Source organism: Sylvia atricapilla, chromosome 9 (genome assembly GCF_009819655.1).
Source record: "Sylvia atricapilla isolate bSylAtr1 chromosome 9, bSylAtr1.pri, whole genome shotgun sequence".
Classification (NCBI taxonomy): domain Eukaryota; kingdom Metazoa; phylum Chordata; class Aves; order Passeriformes; family Sylviidae; genus Sylvia; species Sylvia atricapilla.
The window spans coordinates 5,684,984-5,703,584 of NC_089148.1; the positions used below are offsets into that span (position 1 = coordinate 5,684,984).

Below are 18,601 nucleotides of genomic sequence, written 5' to 3' on the forward strand. Positions count from 1 at the left end.
TGGCTTTCAAACTAACCTGTAACCCCAAAGAGTCTCAAAGCAGCAGTTTGTGTCATCATCCAGAATACTAACTTAGACATTCTGAACTTTAAGAATGAAGTCAGCTGATGCATCCAGACATCAATAAACTAACTTCCCTCCTCTGACATTTTACTGTATTTAAGAATTATTGAAGGCCAGGAGTTTGAGTGGTCTCTTCTGGCCCTGGGTTCAGCCCATCCCTTCCTGCACTGTCCTTCTCTCCCCAGGAACTTCAGGCCCTGAGCTCTGTCTTGCTTGCTCCAGGCTGGCAAATCAAAGACAATTCTACTGTCATTGTACAGTGCTTCTGATTTGAAATACATAAATGGATGATTTTTAGTGCTCAGTAGTATTATTTGAGGATTTGCTCTACAAAAAAAATGAAGTCCTCTTACTGAATTGCCAGTGGGGCACTGGGGGCAGGATTTCCTGTAAGGTGTGGGATGGTTTCAAGAGCCTGTTCTAATACATTCCTTTCCATCATCTACAAAATGCAGTTCCTCCAACAATAGCCAACAGTAAAGATGAAGCAGAGGAGCTCACTGCCCTTTTGGACACCTCCCTAAATATTGAATGTGCTGCTGCTGGGACGCCCCCACCACAGCTCCACTGGCTGAAGAATGGCCTTCCTCTGTCTGTCTCCTCCCAGATCAAGCTCCTCTCAGCTGGGCAGATCCTTAGGTTGGTTTTTTTTTTCTTTTAACTAGTTGACTTTCTGTTCTATTTTGTGGTATCAGCATAATTCTGCTGTATTTTTGAAAGCAAGAGTAAAATTTGATCCAAACCATGCCATAATAAAGGTAATGGGTTCCATGTATTCCAGTTACAGCTTGCTTTAATTGCTTTTTCCTTAGACTTGTCCGAGTGCAGGTATCTGATACTGGAGTGTACACTTGTGTAGCATCTAACAGGGCTGGAGTGCACAACAAACATTACAACCTGCAAGTTTTGGGTGAGCGTCTCTGAAATTTTTTACGTAAAGAATCTTATTTCTTGATTTCTTAAACCTACTCTTTAGTTTTCCTTCTCACCAACGCTTTATTGCAGACAGCCACAAGTACATCTTAGAGATTATCACTGGGGAAATACTAACTTTTCAAAGTGTTGTTTTTTTTTTTTTAAATTGAAAGTGTTTTAACCCTAAAAAAGTCCTTAATTGAATTGTCACCCAAACCCATAAAATCACAGAGTGGTTTGGGTTGGAAGGGACATTAAAGCTCATCTAGTTCCAATTCCCATAATATATCACAAGTTTTTTGGAAAGAAAAATATTTAATTTGTAAGTGAAGTTTGGCACAGGAATGTAAGTGAAGAACAGCAGAAGGGCAGCTGTTCTGTGCCTGCACTGTCCCTGTCCCGTGTGTGACTGAGCTCTGTCCCCGCAGTGTCCCTGTCCCGTGTGTGACTGAGCTCTGTCCCCGCAGTGTCCCTGTCCCGTGTGTGACTGAGCTCTGTCCCCACAGTGTCCCGTGTGTGACTGAGCTGTGTCCCCACAGTGTCCCTGTCCCGTGTGTGACTGAGCTCTGTCCCCGCAGTGTCCCGTGTGTGACTGAGCTCTGTCCCTGCAGTGTCCCGTGTGTGACTGAGCTCTGTCCCCGCAGTGTCCCGTGTGTGACTGAGCTCTGTCCCCGCAGTGTCCCTGTCCCGTGTGTGACTGAGCTCTGTCCCTGCAGTGTCCCGTGTGTGACTGAGCTCTGTCCCCGCAGTGTCCCGTGTGTGACTGAGCTCTGTCCCCGCAGTGTCCCGTGTGTGACTGAGCTCTGTCCCCGCAGTGTCCCTGTCCCGTGTGTGACTGAGCTCTGTCCCTGCAGTGTCCCTGTCCCGTGTGTGACTGAGCTCTGTCCCTGCACTGTCCCTGTCCCATGTGTGACTGAGCTCTGTCCCCGCTGTGTCCCTGTCCCATGTGTGACTGAGCTCTGTCCCCGCTGTGTCCCTGTCCCGTGTGTGACTGAGCTGTGTCCCCACAGTGTCCCTGTCCCGTGTGTGACGGAGCTCTGTCCCCGCAGTGTCCCTGTCCCGTGTGTGACTGAGCTGTGTCCCCACAGTGTCCCTGTCCCGTGTGTGACTGAGCTCTGTCCCCGCATTGTCCCTGTCCCGTGTGTGACTGAGCTCTGTCCCCGGACTGTCCCGTGTGTGACTGAGCTCTGTCCCCGCAGTGTCCCTGTCCCGTGTGTGACTGAGCTGTGTCCCCACAGTGTCCCTGTCCCGTGTGTGACGGAGCTCTGTCCCCGCAGTGTCCCTGTCCCGTGTGTGACTGAGCTGTGTCCCCGGACTGTCCCGTGTGTGACGGAGCTCTGTCCCCGCAGTGTCCCTGTCCCGTGTGTGACTGAGCTCTGTCCCCGCATTGTCCCTGTCCCGTGTGTGACTGAGCTCTGTCCCCGGACTGTCCCGTGTGTGACTGAGCTCTGTCCCCGCACTTTCCCTGTCCCGTGTGTGACTGAGCTGTGTCCCCACAGTGTCCCTGTCCCGTGTGTGACTGAGCTCTGTCCCCGCAGTGTCCCTGTCCCGTGTGTGACTGAGCTGTGTCCCCACAGTGTCCCTGTCCCGTGTGTGACTGAGCTCTGTCCCCGCATTGTCCCTGTCCCGTGTGTGACTGAGCTCTGTCCCCGGACTGTCCCGTGTGTGACTGAGCTCTGTCCCCGCAGTGTCCCTGTCCCGTGTGTGACTGAGCTGTGTCCCCACAGTGTCCCTGTCCCGTGTGTGACGGAGCTCTGTCCCCGCAGTGTCCCTGTCCCGTGTGTGACTGAGCTGTGTCCCCGGACTGTCCCGTGTGTGACGGAGCTCTGTCCCCGCAGTGTCCCTGTCCCGTGTGTGACTGAGCTCTGTCCCCGCATTGTCCCTGTCCCGTGTGTGACTGAGCTCTGTCCCCGGACTGTCCCGTGTGTGACTGAGCTCTGTCCCCGCACTTTCCCTGTCCCGTGTGTGACTGAGCTGTGTCCCCACAGTGTCCCTGTCCCGTGTGTGACTGAGCTCTGTCCCCGCAGTGTCCCTGTCCCGTGTGTGACTGAGCTCTGTCCCCGCACTGTCCCGTGTGTGACGGAGCTCTGTCCCCGCACTTTCCCTGTCCCGTGTGTGACTGAGCTCTGTCCCCACACTTTCCCTGTCCCGTGTGTGACTGAGCTCTGTCCCTGCAGTGTCCCTGTCCCGTGTGTGACTGAGCTGTGTCCCCGCAGTGTCCCTGTCCCGTGTGTGACTGAGCTGTGTCCCCACAGTGTCCCTGTCCCGTGTGTGACTGAGCTCTGTCCCCGCAGTGTCCCGTGTGTGACTGAGCTCTGTCCCTGCAGTGTCCCTGTCCCGTGTGTGACTGAGCTGTGTCCCCACAGTGTCCCTGTCCCGTGTGTGACTGAGCTCTGTCCCCGCAGTGTCCCGTGTGTGACTGAGCTCTGTCCCTGCAGTGTCCCGTGTGTGACTGAGCTCTGTCCCCGGACTGTCCCTGTCCCGTGTGTGACTGAGCTCTGTCCCCGCAGTGTCCCTGTCCCGTGTGTGACTGAGCTGTGTCCCCGCAGTGCCGCCCAGCCTGGACAATGCGGGAGGCACGGAGGAGGTGCTGGTGCTGCGGGGCGAGGCGGCCGCCCTGGGCTGCCCGAGCGATGGCTCCCCTGTCCCCAGCGTGTCGTGGCTGAAGGACGGGCTGGCCCTGCCCCTGCCGCTCGGGGCCGGCCTGGGCTCCAGCCGGCGCGGGATGGTGCTGCAGGTGCTGCGGGCAGAGCCCGCCCACACGGGCACATACACCTGCGTGGCCTCCAACGCCGCCGGGCAGAGCAGCAAGCACTTCGTCCTCAAGGTGCTGGGTGAGTGTTCACCTCTCAGCATGGGCAGGACGCGACACTTTAAACACCTCCGGGATAAGGAGTATCCTCATGGGCTCACAGAATCCCAGACTGGTTTGGGTTGGGAGGGACCTCAAAGTCTGTCCAGTGCCACCCCCTGCTATGGGCACAGACACATTCCACTAGCCCAGGTTGCTCCAAGCCCCATCCAACCTGGTCATTTCAATAAGTGATAAATAAGAAAAATAAGAAAATGAAAGATACCTAAAGATGTGTGAACATGCAATACGCTATGTATTTCCCAAGTACTTAAATATGCTATAATTAAAATAATTATATGCTATAAATTAGTAACTTTACTATATAGTTTATTTATTTATTTATAATTATTTATTTTTATTTTCTTTATATAGTTTATTTATTTGTAGTTACTAATAGTAACTATAAGTTAAAGTCAAAATAGTAACTTAGAGTTAAAAGGCTGATAAATATATTTGCTGAAATTATATGATGTTTTATCTGTGTTTTTAAAAACTTTTTCTAACTAATAATTCTAAATCATCAAATATGCAAATCAATAGGCTGAGTCAGATATAAATTACCTGAGTTCCTCAGTGAGTTCATGATATGGTCAGAAATAATTTAATGTAGTCTAATTCTACAGACACTGCCCACAAGATCATGTTTTCAGTCAGTTTTTACAGGTGTTTTGAGTCCATAAAGAACTGGAATGGTTTTCCTTCTGCAGAGCCGCCTCATATCAATGGTTCAGATGAACCAGAAGAGCTCTCTGTCATTGTTAACAACCCACTTGAGCTTCTCTGCATCTCCTCTGGCATCCCAGTGCCCAAAATCTCATGGATGAAGGATGGGCGCCCACTGCTGCAGACTGACAATATTCACATGCTAGGAGAAGCCCTCCGAATAACCAGTGCTCAGGTAGAGTGTTTGTTTCAAAATAAGCTCAGTTCTGCAGTCCCTAAAATGGTTCTGCCTTAGGACCATCCTTAGAGGAGTCCTAAAAACCCCTACAATTCACCCACCTGCATTTGTGGTTAGAGAAGGGTCCAGGTCAAGCCACCTTTAAAAACCTGCATCAATGAACTAAGGCTGGATCCGGCTATGAATGCCCAGGTGAAGTTCCCCAGACAGAAGTAGGATAGGGTTTGGGATTGATTGCTGCTTGTTTTGTTTGTAAAACAAACACTTCTGGGCTGTACAATGAGGAGTTTATAGGAAGAAGAAACTATAAAGATGTTAATGACTGCGTGCACAAAAGGATTTCCTCAGTACCCAAACCTGAGCCTTCCTTAGATGGATTGCTGTAGCCAGTTCCATCTTTAGTGCTGGACACACATTATCCAGAGAGATTTTATGAAGTCCTGCAACTCCTGAGCCATCTCTGAATAACCCTATCAAAGTGAAATAAAGAAGTAATCAACAACTTCATTACTTTCTTTCCAGGCATTCTGTGTCTCCTGTACTTGTGTTCGAGTGCTGCCTGTTGTATGTTGTTACTGTGTTTGTGTTTCTTGGTTTTGCTGATTTTTTTCCCCATAATCTGGAGTTTTCTGCTGAAGCTGTGCTGTGTTTCCAGGTGGAGGACACAGGAAGATACACATGTTTAGCATCTAGCCCAGCAGGAGATGCTGACAAGGAATATTTGGTACGAGTGCATGGTAAGTTTAATTCAGGAAAATAAGTTTCCTCAAAGTGTAAACTACTAAGGTATGTGTCAACATCTCATTTTAACAAACACATATTCTGAAAGATGAAATATTCTGTGATATTACACTGTATGATCATAATTAATGTTTCTGATTAAGGATGGTTATTCTGAATGTGATACACAATTAGAAGGGAAGTTCCACCAGATTTCTGGTACAATTCCAAGTCTTATTTTGAATATCCAGGAAGCTCACAGATGTCAGCATTTGGTCGGAGGAAGTTTGTTGTGCTCGCTCTATAGAGATGTGAAATATACTGATATATTTAATATAGGTATTGAGAGGAAGAACTAATTAATGATACCACAGCTGTGCATTTATTTTAAACTTGAGATAAACTGGAAATTTTCAATAAGTAGTTTTCTTGGTGGTTGATATGTGTGGTGTTGATTTTGCTCTCTGTTTTTTGTCCCAGTGCCCCCCAACATCGCTGGTACCAGAGGGCCCCAGGAGCTGACAGTGCTGCAGAACAGCCAGGTTATTCTGGAGTGCAAGTCTGATGCTGTGCCTCCTCCCACCATCTCCTGGCTGAAGGATGGAGAGCAGCTGCAGGTACTGAGTTCCCAGCCTTTGTGCTGGCCTTTTGCTCGCTGCAGTTGTCACAGCAGTGCTCCAGGTCTCTTGCTCCGCTCACTCGCCCTCAGCCCCAGTTTCATGCCCAGAACTCAGAGCAGCTGGGTAGCCCCAGTGCCACTGCAGTCAGCCCCAACGGAGCCCCCAGAGCCAGCGGGCATGTCAAGTGGCCATCCCGCTGTTACTTGTTCTTTTTTCCTTTAGGGGGATCCCTTGCTCCTCCTGGATCCTCTGAGCAATGCTAGAAGCCTTTGGTAAACTCCTGAATGGCTTCCCAGGAAAGGTAGCTGAGACAAGACTGCACTCTATGTTTCCTTTGGCTATATTATGCATCCTCCTACTCTAGTGGCATTTAGAAAGGAATTGAAGTTCTTTAAAAGAAAATGGGTTGCTAATCACCAGGTTTTGTATCAAGTGCATCTTTCCCACTCAGAATTCCATAGTGCCATGGCAAGGCAGAGAGTCTTTGCTGGTTGAGAGACAATTAGCAAGATGAGGATTGTTTATACAGAAAAAATGTTTTTCTTCCCATCTGTGGAATCACTCACAAAACAGGTCCTTTTCAACTGAGTATTAAAGTTCAGTTATTAATCCAACTTAAATAAAGTTTTTCTCTCAGCCTTTGTTCATTAATAAAGAGGAAACAAATACAGATTATTAATTGAACCTTTAACTATGATCCATCACTAAATCTTCACCCAAGTTTCTGCTTGTTTGCCTTCCTCTGCCATGTTTCTCCTCAGACTCTTTCTCTGTGGTAGATTTAGAAGAATTTAGTATTACTGGAAGGAGGATGTGGTGGGTGAATATGTCTTAGCAAGTTCTGCTAGGGACCATGGTCCTAATATAGGCCAGGAACCAGCTGGAAACAAATTTAACAGGAGCATTCTGCCTCTGGACAGTTAATTCTCTAATTGAGTGGTGGGTTTTTTTGATGTAAATGAGGTTGAACAGGGCTTGGAAGTAATATATATAGGAATGCATTTTGTTTTAGCCTTCATGGGAAAGCTTGTGTTTGAAAAGCCATGCTTAGGGAACATAAATCATGAAAAGCAGCTACTGTTAAAAGTATTCACCAGAAAACAACAGTAGAGGAACACTCTGTCAGCCAGAGGTGCCCAGCTGGTAACCTGGGAATTATCTTTGCACTGTTAGTTCTCATCCTGCCTTATGGACTCATGTCAGAATGTGAGGGCTGAAGCTTCTTGTGACTTCAAAGCTCATCCAGTGCTACTTTCTGTCATGGGCAGAGACACCTTCCACTAGCCCCGGCTGCTCCAAGCTGTGTCCAGCTCCTTGGACACTTCCAGGGATCCAGGGGCTGCCACAGCTTCTCTGGGCACTCTGTGCCAGGGCCTGCCCACTCAGGAGCTCATCAGGAGAAATCAGTGTTCTTCCCAGTGCCCAGTTGCTTTCCCAACCGAAAAGAAATGTAACAGCTGACTAGTCCTGAGCAGCTGGAAATAGGTTAACAACCCACTTCCAAGGACACAATGGGTGTTCTTGGGTGTGGGAGGAGAGGTGAGGAGCTCCTTGGCAAATCATCCTCCTTGCCTGGAAAAGTGGAGGTGTCACAGTGACAAGAGAGGGCTGGAGAAAGGCAGGTTCTCAGCCTGCAGTGTTATTTCAATTTAAATATCACTAGTTTTGAGAAGCAGCCTTGCTGTGGGGGTTCTCACTCCTCCTGCTTTTGTTGTCTTCCACTGGGCAGATTTTGAGGTGAGGCCTGCCCTAGTCCATCTCTGTGTGCTGAGTGATGGAACTGTGTGGCACCACCTGCTCTGGAAAGATCTGGCCTCCAGCAGCTTTGAAGTTGTGGTACTCTTGAGGGATTTTGGAAATGCACATTGAGGATTAGGAAAATAATAGGAGCCTCATGGCCTAACCTGGCTTTTGTCAAACACTGGAAGACTTGCTGAGTTTGTATTTTTTTCCAGCATGAGTTTTCTCGATTATTTTGAGTAGAGACTAAGGATTAAATTACAGCTTCATCCCCTGTCTTCCATTATCTCCAGGTTTCTGTGTTTAGAAACCATCACATAGGTTGTGTTCTCAACAGAAGATGCCAGTGATTGCCCAAAATCTGTCAATAATCCACCCTGGTGGTGAATTGTGTCCCCTGAGAGCTCCAGCCCTGCACTGCGGCACTGGAGCTGATGCCTGGTGTGAGAGCAGGGTACCAGGGTGCTATTGCAGAGCCAGAGCAGTTTCATCTCTCTGGGTGCACTTCTCAGACCCTCTAACCAGAAGAATAGATGGGAATGTCAGCTTTCAGTTCCATCCAGAGGGTGGGTAGCTCATACTGGAAAAGCTGTTTGTGCTCTTTTTCCTGCTGATTTTTATCCAGTCAGGTCTCTGAGCATTCATTGATGATGTTGCTGTCAGTGATTGATGCAGATACAATTCAGACAGGGTGTGGTAAAGCGCTCACTGAACTGGCTCCTGGCAGGGGCTGTGGAATCGCTGCAGGGCTGGGAAGAGGGGCGGTCTGTGCCCAGAACTGCTGGCTGGTGAACTCCTGGCTGGTAAACTGAGCTGGCTAAGCCTGTGCTGCCCCCCAGCTGAGCCAGACTGTGATGCTGGAAGAACAGTGCAGAGAAACTTTGATTCCTTCTGCCTATAGCGTGCATAGATAGTAAGATAAATGAAATTAATCATGTGCTATTAGGTGCCCCTTTCCATAAATACTCCATAAAAGCCTTTTTGCTCTGTAACAGCTGCCTCCTTCAGGCACAAGCCTCAGTAGGGGTTTCAGTGGAGAACCAAGCAATGCTAAATTTTAAAAGCTCTTTACCATCTTCTCTTCAGGGATATAAAGGCAGCAGTGAGTTCAGTCTCGGGTTTATCAGTGCCCTTCTCTCCTGGCTTTTATTGCTGTGCAGTGGAAGGATGTCGTGTGCTCAGGAGAGGCCAGCAGTGGAGCTCTAACGCCGTGCCTGTGTCTGTGTGCCCGCAGGGAGGCCCCCGGCTGCGGATCCTGTCTAGCGGGAGGTACCTGCAGATCAACAACGCAGAGCTGGGCGACAGCGCCACATACACGTGTGTGGCCAGGAATGTGGCAGGGGAAACCACCAGGGAGTTCCTGCTGGCAGTGCACGGTAACCTCATGGAGCAGCCTCGGGCAGCTTGGGCTTTGCACGGCATTTCTGCAGCAGTTCAGGCAGCAAGGACTGAGCATTTGTGGTCGCTTTCCTGCCCTGTGTTGGCCACTCGGGCCGGTCCAAAGTGTGGGGTCATGTGCATGGCCTCATGGCCCACTGCTGAGCCCACAGCTGGCCCTCAGGCTAAGGGGCCTGCTGGGCACTTGTCATGGCTCACTCTCCATCCATCTGTGCTTCCTGCGAGCAGAGGCTGCATCCACCCATCACCCTGATGGAGTCAGGATACATCCAGAGTGAGCACCCGTATCCAGGACTGACACATGCTCTTGGACAAACCCAGAGCAATTCTTTGAAGCATTTGACTGGCATCTTGGGGACAAGGTTTCAGAGCTGGCTTGACAGGTTACTTAGAGAGCTGTGGCAGCTTCTCTGCACCTGGAGAGGACAGGGCTTGAGGGGCCTTATGCTTGATGCTTGTCCTGCACTACCATAGCCCTGAGCTCCATTTTAAACCTTTTTCTCACCTCTAGTCTGATGAGAAGCTCTTCTACTCTCACACTCAGGTGACTGGAAGGAACGTTTACTGCTTTTTCTATTCTGTTTCCAGCCCAGTCACATGGGTCCTCCCTTACACTCTGCCCCCAATGACTGGCCTTACCTGGTCCAACTAAAGTCCTTTTTTCTCCTTAGTGTGTAATCAGGAAGTGAGGATATCCCCACAGCTTTAGTTTGCCGAATTCCATGTGCTGAACTCCTGCTGTTTTAGCTCAATGATATCCTTTGCAGTAACTTGCAGAACTGACCTTTGCAGTGCATTTCAGCCAATTTTTTTTCTCTTTCCCTGCTGCACCCTGGCAACTACCATCACCTAGAATGGTAAGAAACTTGCTCCTGTCTTTGCAGTGAACGCAAACCTGCTGCTGCACCTCTTTCCACATGTTCAGTTTCAGTCATTGCAATGTAGAGTTACTTCCTTTGTATCATCAGGAATTCTCCCTTGCAGTGGCTCCCAGGATCCGGAGCAGCTCCCAGACCACCATGGTGCACATCAACACCTCTGCCCTGCTGGAGTGTGCGGCAGAAGGAGTCCCAGCCCCTAGGATCACCTGGAGGAAGGATGGGGCTGTTCTTACTGGAAACAATTCCAGGTATTGCCCAGAATTTAGCATAAATAGTCTTCATTGCTACTTAAGAATGTGTTTGTTACAGGCACTTTAAATTAGAAATGAAATTGTTCTAGAGAAAAGTAGCAGCACCAAAGGTTTCATCTTTTTGTTGTTAAGAAGGATAAAAAACTCCTTTGGCAATCAAATATAATAATTATTATTTTGACATTAGAGATTTTGAACAGTAAATGTGAAAGATCTTTAGATTTTTATGTATACACAGAGTTTTGTGATGAAACCAAACAATTTCATGCAGATCAAAAGCTATTCTGTGTTTCCTAATGTGTAGCTTTTTATACATGTTCTAGTACCAACTTTTATTATAGTGAATGGTTTCTGTCTCTTGACTGTTTTATGAGGAAGTAGTTTGCATTTTCTAGAACTGAGAATATGCTAAGGAATTATGTTATATTGCAAAGGAAAAGTACAGGCATTAATTATGGGTTTTTTTAAAGGTTAGATGGGACATCATAAAAAAATGAGTTTGTGGTTTTCTGTAAATTCAGTATCATTTATATGAAATCACTATGTCAGCAGGACTTCATTGTTTATTTGGGAAATGGATGTGCTGGGAAAGAGTAAAATAAGTGAGAAAATTCTGTGCCCCAATTAACGCATGCTTCGTTTATGCCATTGGTTGTGCCCCTGAGTCATCTGTTCCTCTGCACTGCCGTGGTGCCCTGTGCAGGGATGGTGGGCAGCACCATTTGCTCTGTTGCAGGTATTGGGTGTTGGAGGATGGGTCCCTGCACATCCCCTGGGCACAGGTGGCTGACACGGGCAGATACGTGTGCATGGCCACCAACGCCGCGGGCAGCGAGCGCCAGCGCATCGACCTGCACGTCCTCGGTAAAGCTCGGGGCTGCCGCTGATTCCACTGGTGGAATGTTTCTTCTGCCAGAGGCAGTTTCTGTTTAGCCCTTGCTTAGCTGCTCTGGTTAAAAAAAAAAAGGGGAGAAATGTGTATATGTATATCTATATCTATTTCAATAATTATTCTAAATAATTTGACTTTGTTTGTCCTTAGTTCCTCCAACTATTGCTCCTGGGCAGACGAATATCACGGTTACCGTAAACGTGCAAACCACTTTGCCTTGTGAAGCCACTGGAATTCCCAGACCAGCAATTAGCTGGAAAAAGAATGGGCATTTGCTTAGTATTGACCAGAACCAGAATACATACAGGTGAGAGGGATTTTCTTTTTCACTGTGGGTTTCAAGTTTTCAGGGATGATTTTGAAAAATCTAGCTATGCTTAAAAACTGCCTTGTCTAACCAGCAATTTCAGTGGGCTGAGTACCTGAGAAGGAAAGAAGTATTTCAATGGCTTTTACTTTCTTTTTTCTTTGGTTTCTTTCTTTTGTTCAGACTTCTGTCTTCAGGTTCCTTAGTAATCATTTCTCCCACTGTGGATGACACTGCTGTCTATGAGTGCTCTGTGTCAAATGCTGCAGGAGAAGATCAAAGGGCAATTGATCTCACTGTTCAAGGTAGAGGGGATATTGCTATTACATTTGAGTGGCACCCAGAACTTCTTTGGGGTATTCCAATGTTGAGATGAGAGAGTTTATTTCATTCCTCTTTGATACTGATATCCATAAGTCTCTGGTATTTCCAAGAATTTCTAACAAATGCGCGTGAACAAGTAACCTTTGCCCTGCTCTTCATTTTCAGTGCCCCCATCCATAGCAGATGAGGCCACAGAGCTCCTGGTAACAAAACTGTCTCCAGTCATGGTTTCCTGCACTGCCTCTGGTGTTCCCGTCCCCTCAGTTCATTGGACCAAAAATGGCATCAAGTTGCTTCCCAGGGGAGATGGCTACAGAATTCTCTCTTCAGGTAATGTGCTGCAGGAAATCAGTGCAATCAGGCACATCTGTTACATCTATTTCATCTGGAAGTAGTGAATTACAGAAATGCAAACAATCCCTCAGAGATCCTCTCTCTGATGGCTTGGAATGAACTGAGGGATGCTGTAAGGGAGCACCTGTGCCTCGAGGATGCTCTGCATGTTGTGATGCTCTCTCTGCCCCAGGAGCTGTGGAGATCCCCTCTGCCCAGCTGGCCCATGGGGGCAGGTACACCTGCACGGCCCGGAACGCCGCAGGCTCTGCCCACAGGCATGTCACTCTGCACGTGCAGGGTAAGCTGGAGGCTGACGAGCAAGGCTGTTCTGACAGCCACCATTGCTATTGCAGCCTGCTCAGGCTGTGCAGTTTTAGTGCTGTTCTTTATCTTCCTAGCCTTGAACGTTATGTTTTTCCCTTTTCCTTTCATTCCACAGAGCCACCTGTTATCCAGGCCCAGCCAGGGGTGTTGGATGTCATTGTGAACAACCCCACTGTGCTGCCCTGTGAGGCCACGGGCACTCCTCAGCCCGTGATCACGTGGCAGAAGGAGGGCATCAACATCATCACCACAGGTATCCTCCCAAAGCCTGGGAGGACCCTGCCTGCTCCCATGACACAGACACCCATTTTCTTTTCTGAATCTTGGGGTTCTCCTTGCCATTCATTTGAAACCAAACACCAAACCAGAAGTGTCATGCTTTGATTATATTTGTTTTAGGGAACAGTTACACAATCCAACCAAGTGGCAGTTTGCAGATTGCCAAAGCAGCTGTGGAAGATGCTGGCACTTACATGTGTGTTGCTCAGAATCCAGCTGGCACTGCTCTGGGGAAGATCAAGCTGAAAGTTCAAGGTAAATCACCTTTTAAACTCCTTTGCTTGGTCCGAACGCAATTCTGAGCAATAGAAAGGGACCTAGTGTTTTCCTGTTTGTTGTGATGCTGAACAGAGTCCAGGAGATTTATTCCCTGCAGTTTGATATCTACTTTAGGATACACTTCTAGATTTATTTTCACTGAAGTGTTTCTTGCTTCTTAAAGCATCTAATTCTTTTAATAATTGCCTTTGTTCCTTTCAGTTCCTCCTGTTATCAAGTCCCATGTGGAGGAATACGTTGTTGCTGTTGATCAGTCTGTCACTCTGCAGTGTGAGGCTGAAGGCTACCCTGGGCCAGAGATCAGCTGGCATAAGGCTGGGCAGCAGATAACAGAGTCCATGAGAAGGAGAATCCTGAGCACGGGAGCTCTGCAGATCCTGTTTGTGCAGCCCGGGGACAGCGGCCGCTACACCTGCACTGCAGCAAATCCCGCGGGATCCAGCACCTCCAGCACGGAGCTCACCGTGCACGGTAAGGAGCTCTTCCTGGGAGGGTGGGGAGCACTGCAACGGCTGGGCCAGACAGGCTGAGGACTCCCCATCCCTGGAAGTGTCCAAGGCCAGGCTGCATGGGGTTTGGAGCAACTCAGGATAGTGGGAGGTGTTGGAATGAGATGGGCTCTAGGTCCCTTCCAGCCCAAACCATCCTGTGATTCTGTGATAAGTGGGACTGTAGAGAAAGTATGTGTGTTACAGTGTGACCCCATAGAGAATAAAGATCTAGGGACCTACAGGAAGAGTTTCTGTGCTACTTAATATAGGGAAGTGTTATTAAGTTGGAATATTGGCCAGTAGCTTGAATTTTGGCACACAGTCATTGATGGAGATGGACAATGCAGAAGGTCCAGGCAAGGGGTTTCTTCAGTGTTGTGCTTGGATATTACCCAGAGGGAATATTTTTAATGACCTCCCCAACAGTTCCACCCAGGATCCGCAGCACAGATACACAGTACACAGTCACAGAGAGCTCCCAGGCTGTTCTGTCCTGTGTGGCTGAGGGGATCCCAACACCAACCATTAACTGGAGGAAGGACAACATGCTGTTAAGAGACACAGTGGGAAAATACCAGACTGTGCCTGGTGGAGACCTCATTTTGGACAACGTTGTGGTAAGTTCCCTAAATGTAAGCAGTTACTGGACACATTTGGCAATGATAAGATCCACTTCTGGGTTAGTCATTGTTTTAATTTTGATTTCTTGTTCTTAATGTTCCAAAAGCATCATAAAAGTTTTCATTTTACACTGGGAAGTAAAATCTATAAAGAATTTGTAGTGGTAAATCCTCAGGAAGGGTAAAAAGAAGTGTTAGTCATCCTTCAGATTTGCAGAAGTGGAAAAGCTCAGCTGAGCATTTCTGCTGAATGCTTGTTCCAAGCCTTTCAACATTCTCTTACTGATATGAGTGGTGTGTGCTGTAGGAGATATCCCAGCTGAAATTTCCCCACCATGTTTCCTTCCAGCCCGAAGACTCTGGCAGTTACACCTGCATTGCCACCAACACTGCTGGGGAGGATACACACACGGTCACCCTGACTGTTCATGTGCTCCCAGCTTTCACTGAACTGCCTGGAGACGTAGCCTTGACCAAAGGAGAACAGCTCAGGTTAACCTGCAAAGCAACAGGGATACCTGTGCCCAGAATAACGTGGACCTTTAACAATAACATCATTCCAGGTGGGTTCCTGATGGCCTGGCTGCAGGTTTTTTCCCCTGTGCAGCATTGCAGTTTAGGGCAGGGAAAAGAAAACTCTAGCTGGAATAAACTGTTAGTGATTGTCTGAGGAGTATCTTTAGTGTTATGCAATCATGTAATTAAACTGCCTTTGAGACAAAGCTGTAAGGAAGGTAATTAAAAAATTGTCCCTCTTCTGTAGCTAATAATGTAGCATATTAAAAACATCATATCTGATGGTATTTATTCAGCTTCCAAGCAACTGATGCTCAAAATTAAGGGGCAGCTGAAGTGAATAGGTGCACGTGGGCAGATATCACAGCAGTGACTTTCTGTGCATTCCTGGAGTGTCTCAGGGATGCACAGGGTCCCTGAGCTGTGTTGCTGCACAGATTCAAACACCCCTGTGAGCTGTGTACATTCCAGTCCCTGGAAGGACCCTTTTCCTGCTCTCCCTGCAGCACAGTATGATGATGTCAATGGGCACAGTGAGCTGCTCATTGAGAGGGTGTCCAAGGAGGACTCTGGGACTTACGTGTGCTCTGCAGAGAACACAGTGGGCTCCATCAAGGCCATTGGCTTCGTGTACGTCAAAGGTACGTGAAATTCAGCAGTTGTGGTTGTTGCTGGACAGCTCCATGTAACCATTGGATTTGGATAGTGGAGTCAGAATGGGATGGGTGGGAAGGGACCTTCAAACTCATCCAATGTTATCCCCTGCCATGGGCAGGGACACCTTCCACTAGTCCAGACTGCTCCAAGCCCCGCCCAACTGGAGCTTGGACACTTCCAGGGATCCAGGGGCAGCCACAGCTTCTCTGGGCAACCTGTGCCAGGGCCTCATCACCTTCACAGGGAAGAATTTCTCCCTAATATCCAATCTGAACCTGCCTGCTGTCAGTTTAAAGCCATTCCCTGTAGTATATAATACCTTGCCAATGGCTAAATTGGAAAAATCCAAACAGGTTGAAATACCCCCTTCAGAAAGTCAGAGGTGAGTGATCCTTGATAGCAGCTACCATTAGGAACACTTTGTTTTGGCTCTACTATTTCTCTGCCATACCTTGTTTTTTCAGAGCCCCCAGTCTTCAAAGGGGATTATCACTCCAGCCGAATTGAGCCCTTGGGTGGCAATGCCATGTTGAACTGTGAAGTCAGGGGAGATCCCCCTCCAACCATCCAGTGGAGCAAAAAAGGAGTGGGAGTTCAGATTAGCAACAGGATCCGACAGCTTGTCAATGGTTCCCTCGCTATCTATGGCACCGTGGTGAGTCCTGCCCCAATAATGTGAGTGTCTGCCTTGAACCTGATTAATAAAAGTAGTCCTGATCATATTGGTTTGAAAGAGTTAGGCTAGACATTTATCCTGTTTTGCTTTTACCTTTAACAAATGTTTTAATTCAGACTAGAGTTAGAGTCCAATTATTGTGGCAAAACCCAGGGGATCAAAGTTCTTCCTGCTTGTCAGAAGGACTGAATTTATATACCAGTTGTTGGTATGTGACATCCTGGTCATGACCAGTTAAATGGGACCTTTGCTCTTGACCTTAAGAGAGCCTGGGTTCTATGAGTAAGCTGAAAAGCAATTGCATTCTCCGTGTGCAAACCTCTTATTCCAAATCTAAATTCCTAATCTGAACAGCAAGACCTCTGTTTTTCCCCATGAACTCATGTCTGCATTTTGAATTGGGTTAAAATTCCCTTCCCCGCCCGCCCCCCCCCCGAAGGGGCCCTGTAGACTGAGCCCTGGTTTTGTTCCTCAGAATGAAGATGCTGGTGACTACAAGTGCGTGGCAACCAACGAGGCGGGTGTTGTGGAGCGCAGCCTGACACTGACCCTGCAGAGTAAGGCTCAAAGGGGGGCCTCATGCCCTGTCAGGGAGTGAAAACCTGTTCTTGGGGAGGTGGAGGCAGCTCCTGGGGCAGTGTTGCAGGTTGGGCACTGCCCTGGAAGTTTGGACTTCTCTTCTTTCATGGAATCGTAGAAGAGCTTGGGTTGGAAGGGACTTAAAACATCACCTGCTGTGGGCAGGAACACCTTCCATTAGAGCTGGTTGCTCCTTTAACACTTCGAGGGATGAGGCAGCCAAGAGCTTCTTTGGATATCTTTCATCACGAATATTATACATATGTTCTGTGACTGAGGTCAAAGAAGAGAGGAATGTAAAGGGTGGTTGAGCCTCATTGTGGAAAGCAGTGTGGAATTAACAAAATCACTCTCTGAAAGAGCCTGTTTCTCTCAGTTCACTCAGTACAACTGGAATAGGCTAGATTGAACTTATAAATGTTACAGGAAATGAATCCTAATTCTCAGTGACAATATTTCATTTTTGGCAAAAATAATACCTTAGAATTTTTCTTTGCTAGTGGGAGAATTTCTAAACATGCCCTTCCTACTATAGCCTCAAGCAGTGTGAGTCTGTTCCTTACCCCTCAGTTGTCTCTGGACATGAATAATAGTATCTTCCTGTGGGTTTTATGAAAAACAACTCATTATAGCAATAAAGAAGAGCTGAGTCTTAATCTCTACTTTAGTCCACAGATTGCTGCATGTTCAAACTAGCTTATTGTTGACATTGTAACATAAGTTCGTTTGGTGGCACCTGGGGACATGGTTTAGTGGTGGTGCTGGGCTGATGGTTGGGCTTGGTGATCTGAAAGGTGCTTTCCAGCCTTAAGGATTCTGTGTTTCTATTTTGCCAGTGGGGAATCAGCAATAATAATTTTAGTCAAAGTAAACTGCTTTAGGATTCTCTGCACTCACATAAATACTAAATCAATCGAGCCTGTGCCTGTGTGCTGCCACCCAAAGAACCCTTTCTGTTCCAGGCCCCCCAGTCATCACTGTAGAACCGGTGGGGACGGTGCTGGAAGCTGGAGCCACAGCAGTGCTGGACTGCCAGGCCATAGGAGAGCCCCGTCCCACCATCAGCTGGTCCCGGCAGGGACAGCCCGTGCTGGGCGATGACAGAGTGACCCTGCTGCCCAATGGCTCCCTGCGCATCGCCCCGCTGCAGAGGGAGGACACCTCGGAGTATGAGTGTGTAGCCAGGAATCTCCTGGGGTCTGTCCTTGTCACAGTACCCCTGACTGTGCAGGGTAGGTACACAAAGCATCAGGGTGACTTTGAAGCTGGTAGGTGACAGCATTAGTCTGGATCAAATGTGGTCAAAGTTCATCTTGCCCTCATTTTATGGATGAGAGGTTTAATCTTATCTTCTTTATAAGCATTAGGTCTAAGGTAAGCCTAGTCTGAAGTGTCAGTGGGATTCTCTTTAATTAAATTTTATTCAATTATACTCATCCATCTGGGAGAGAAAGAGGCTGTAAAGGGTGACAGACAAAAATTACAATGAAGGGGTCTTGAACCAGATCCCATCCTCAGAACGTGTCATTACTGAGCCGTGCCTTTAAAGAAAAGCATTTAGGAGCATAGGCAATAATTGTCTTTGAACTCTGGTCAGAGATTTTTGCACAGTAATGACATGAAGCGGGATGGATTTCCAGAGTCAGAAGCCGCAGTTTTCACTTCTCTGTGTCGGCCTAAGGGAGCTGTAGGCACCGGCAGTGGCCAGCAGCATCCCTGCTCCCGTTGCAGTGCACGGCGGGTTCTCCAGCTGGCTGGAATGGCGGGCGTGCAGCACCACCTGCGGCCAGGGAGTGCAGGAGCGCGTCCGGCAGTGCGACAGCCCCGTGCCGGCCAACGGCGGCCGCGGCTGCCAGGGGCCCCACCGCGACCTGCGCAGCTGCCACCGCCAGCCCTGCCCAGGTACGGCTCTGCTCACACATCACCACACCGCGGGCTGCGCTGGAGGGACCGTCAAACCCATCCAGTGCCGCCTCTG

At 48.2% G+C, this 18,601-nt stretch overlaps 1 protein-coding gene across 1 annotated transcript in view; it reads left to right on the plus strand.

The window, feature by feature from the left end:
- The window catches only part of HMCN1 (hemicentin 1), a 170,972-nt gene that overhangs the window by 131,292 nt on the left and 21,079 nt on the right, over positions 1 to 18,601 (plus strand). The window contains exons 66-88 of the mRNA XM_066324684.1: positions 519 to 702; positions 876 to 973; positions 3,528 to 3,812; positions 4,540 to 4,730; positions 5,389 to 5,470; positions 5,934 to 6,070; positions 9,048 to 9,189; positions 10,196 to 10,340; positions 11,080 to 11,207; positions 11,386 to 11,542; positions 11,726 to 11,847; positions 12,032 to 12,196; positions 12,393 to 12,500; positions 12,642 to 12,779; positions 12,926 to 13,060; positions 13,286 to 13,555; positions 14,002 to 14,192; positions 14,545 to 14,758; positions 15,218 to 15,352; positions 15,833 to 16,023; positions 16,520 to 16,601; positions 17,586 to 17,855; positions 18,355 to 18,525. Coding sequence (XP_066180781.1) covers positions 519 to 702; positions 876 to 973; positions 3,528 to 3,812; positions 4,540 to 4,730; positions 5,389 to 5,470; positions 5,934 to 6,070; positions 9,048 to 9,189; positions 10,196 to 10,340; positions 11,080 to 11,207; positions 11,386 to 11,542; positions 11,726 to 11,847; positions 12,032 to 12,196; positions 12,393 to 12,500; positions 12,642 to 12,779; positions 12,926 to 13,060; positions 13,286 to 13,555; positions 14,002 to 14,192; positions 14,545 to 14,758; positions 15,218 to 15,352; positions 15,833 to 16,023; positions 16,520 to 16,601; positions 17,586 to 17,855; positions 18,355 to 18,525 — 3,741 coding nt within the window. The remainder of the gene's footprint in view (positions 1 to 518; positions 703 to 875; positions 974 to 3,527; positions 3,813 to 4,539; positions 4,731 to 5,388; positions 5,471 to 5,933; positions 6,071 to 9,047; positions 9,190 to 10,195; positions 10,341 to 11,079; positions 11,208 to 11,385; positions 11,543 to 11,725; positions 11,848 to 12,031; positions 12,197 to 12,392; positions 12,501 to 12,641; positions 12,780 to 12,925; positions 13,061 to 13,285; positions 13,556 to 14,001; positions 14,193 to 14,544; positions 14,759 to 15,217; positions 15,353 to 15,832; positions 16,024 to 16,519; positions 16,602 to 17,585; positions 17,856 to 18,354; positions 18,526 to 18,601) is intronic.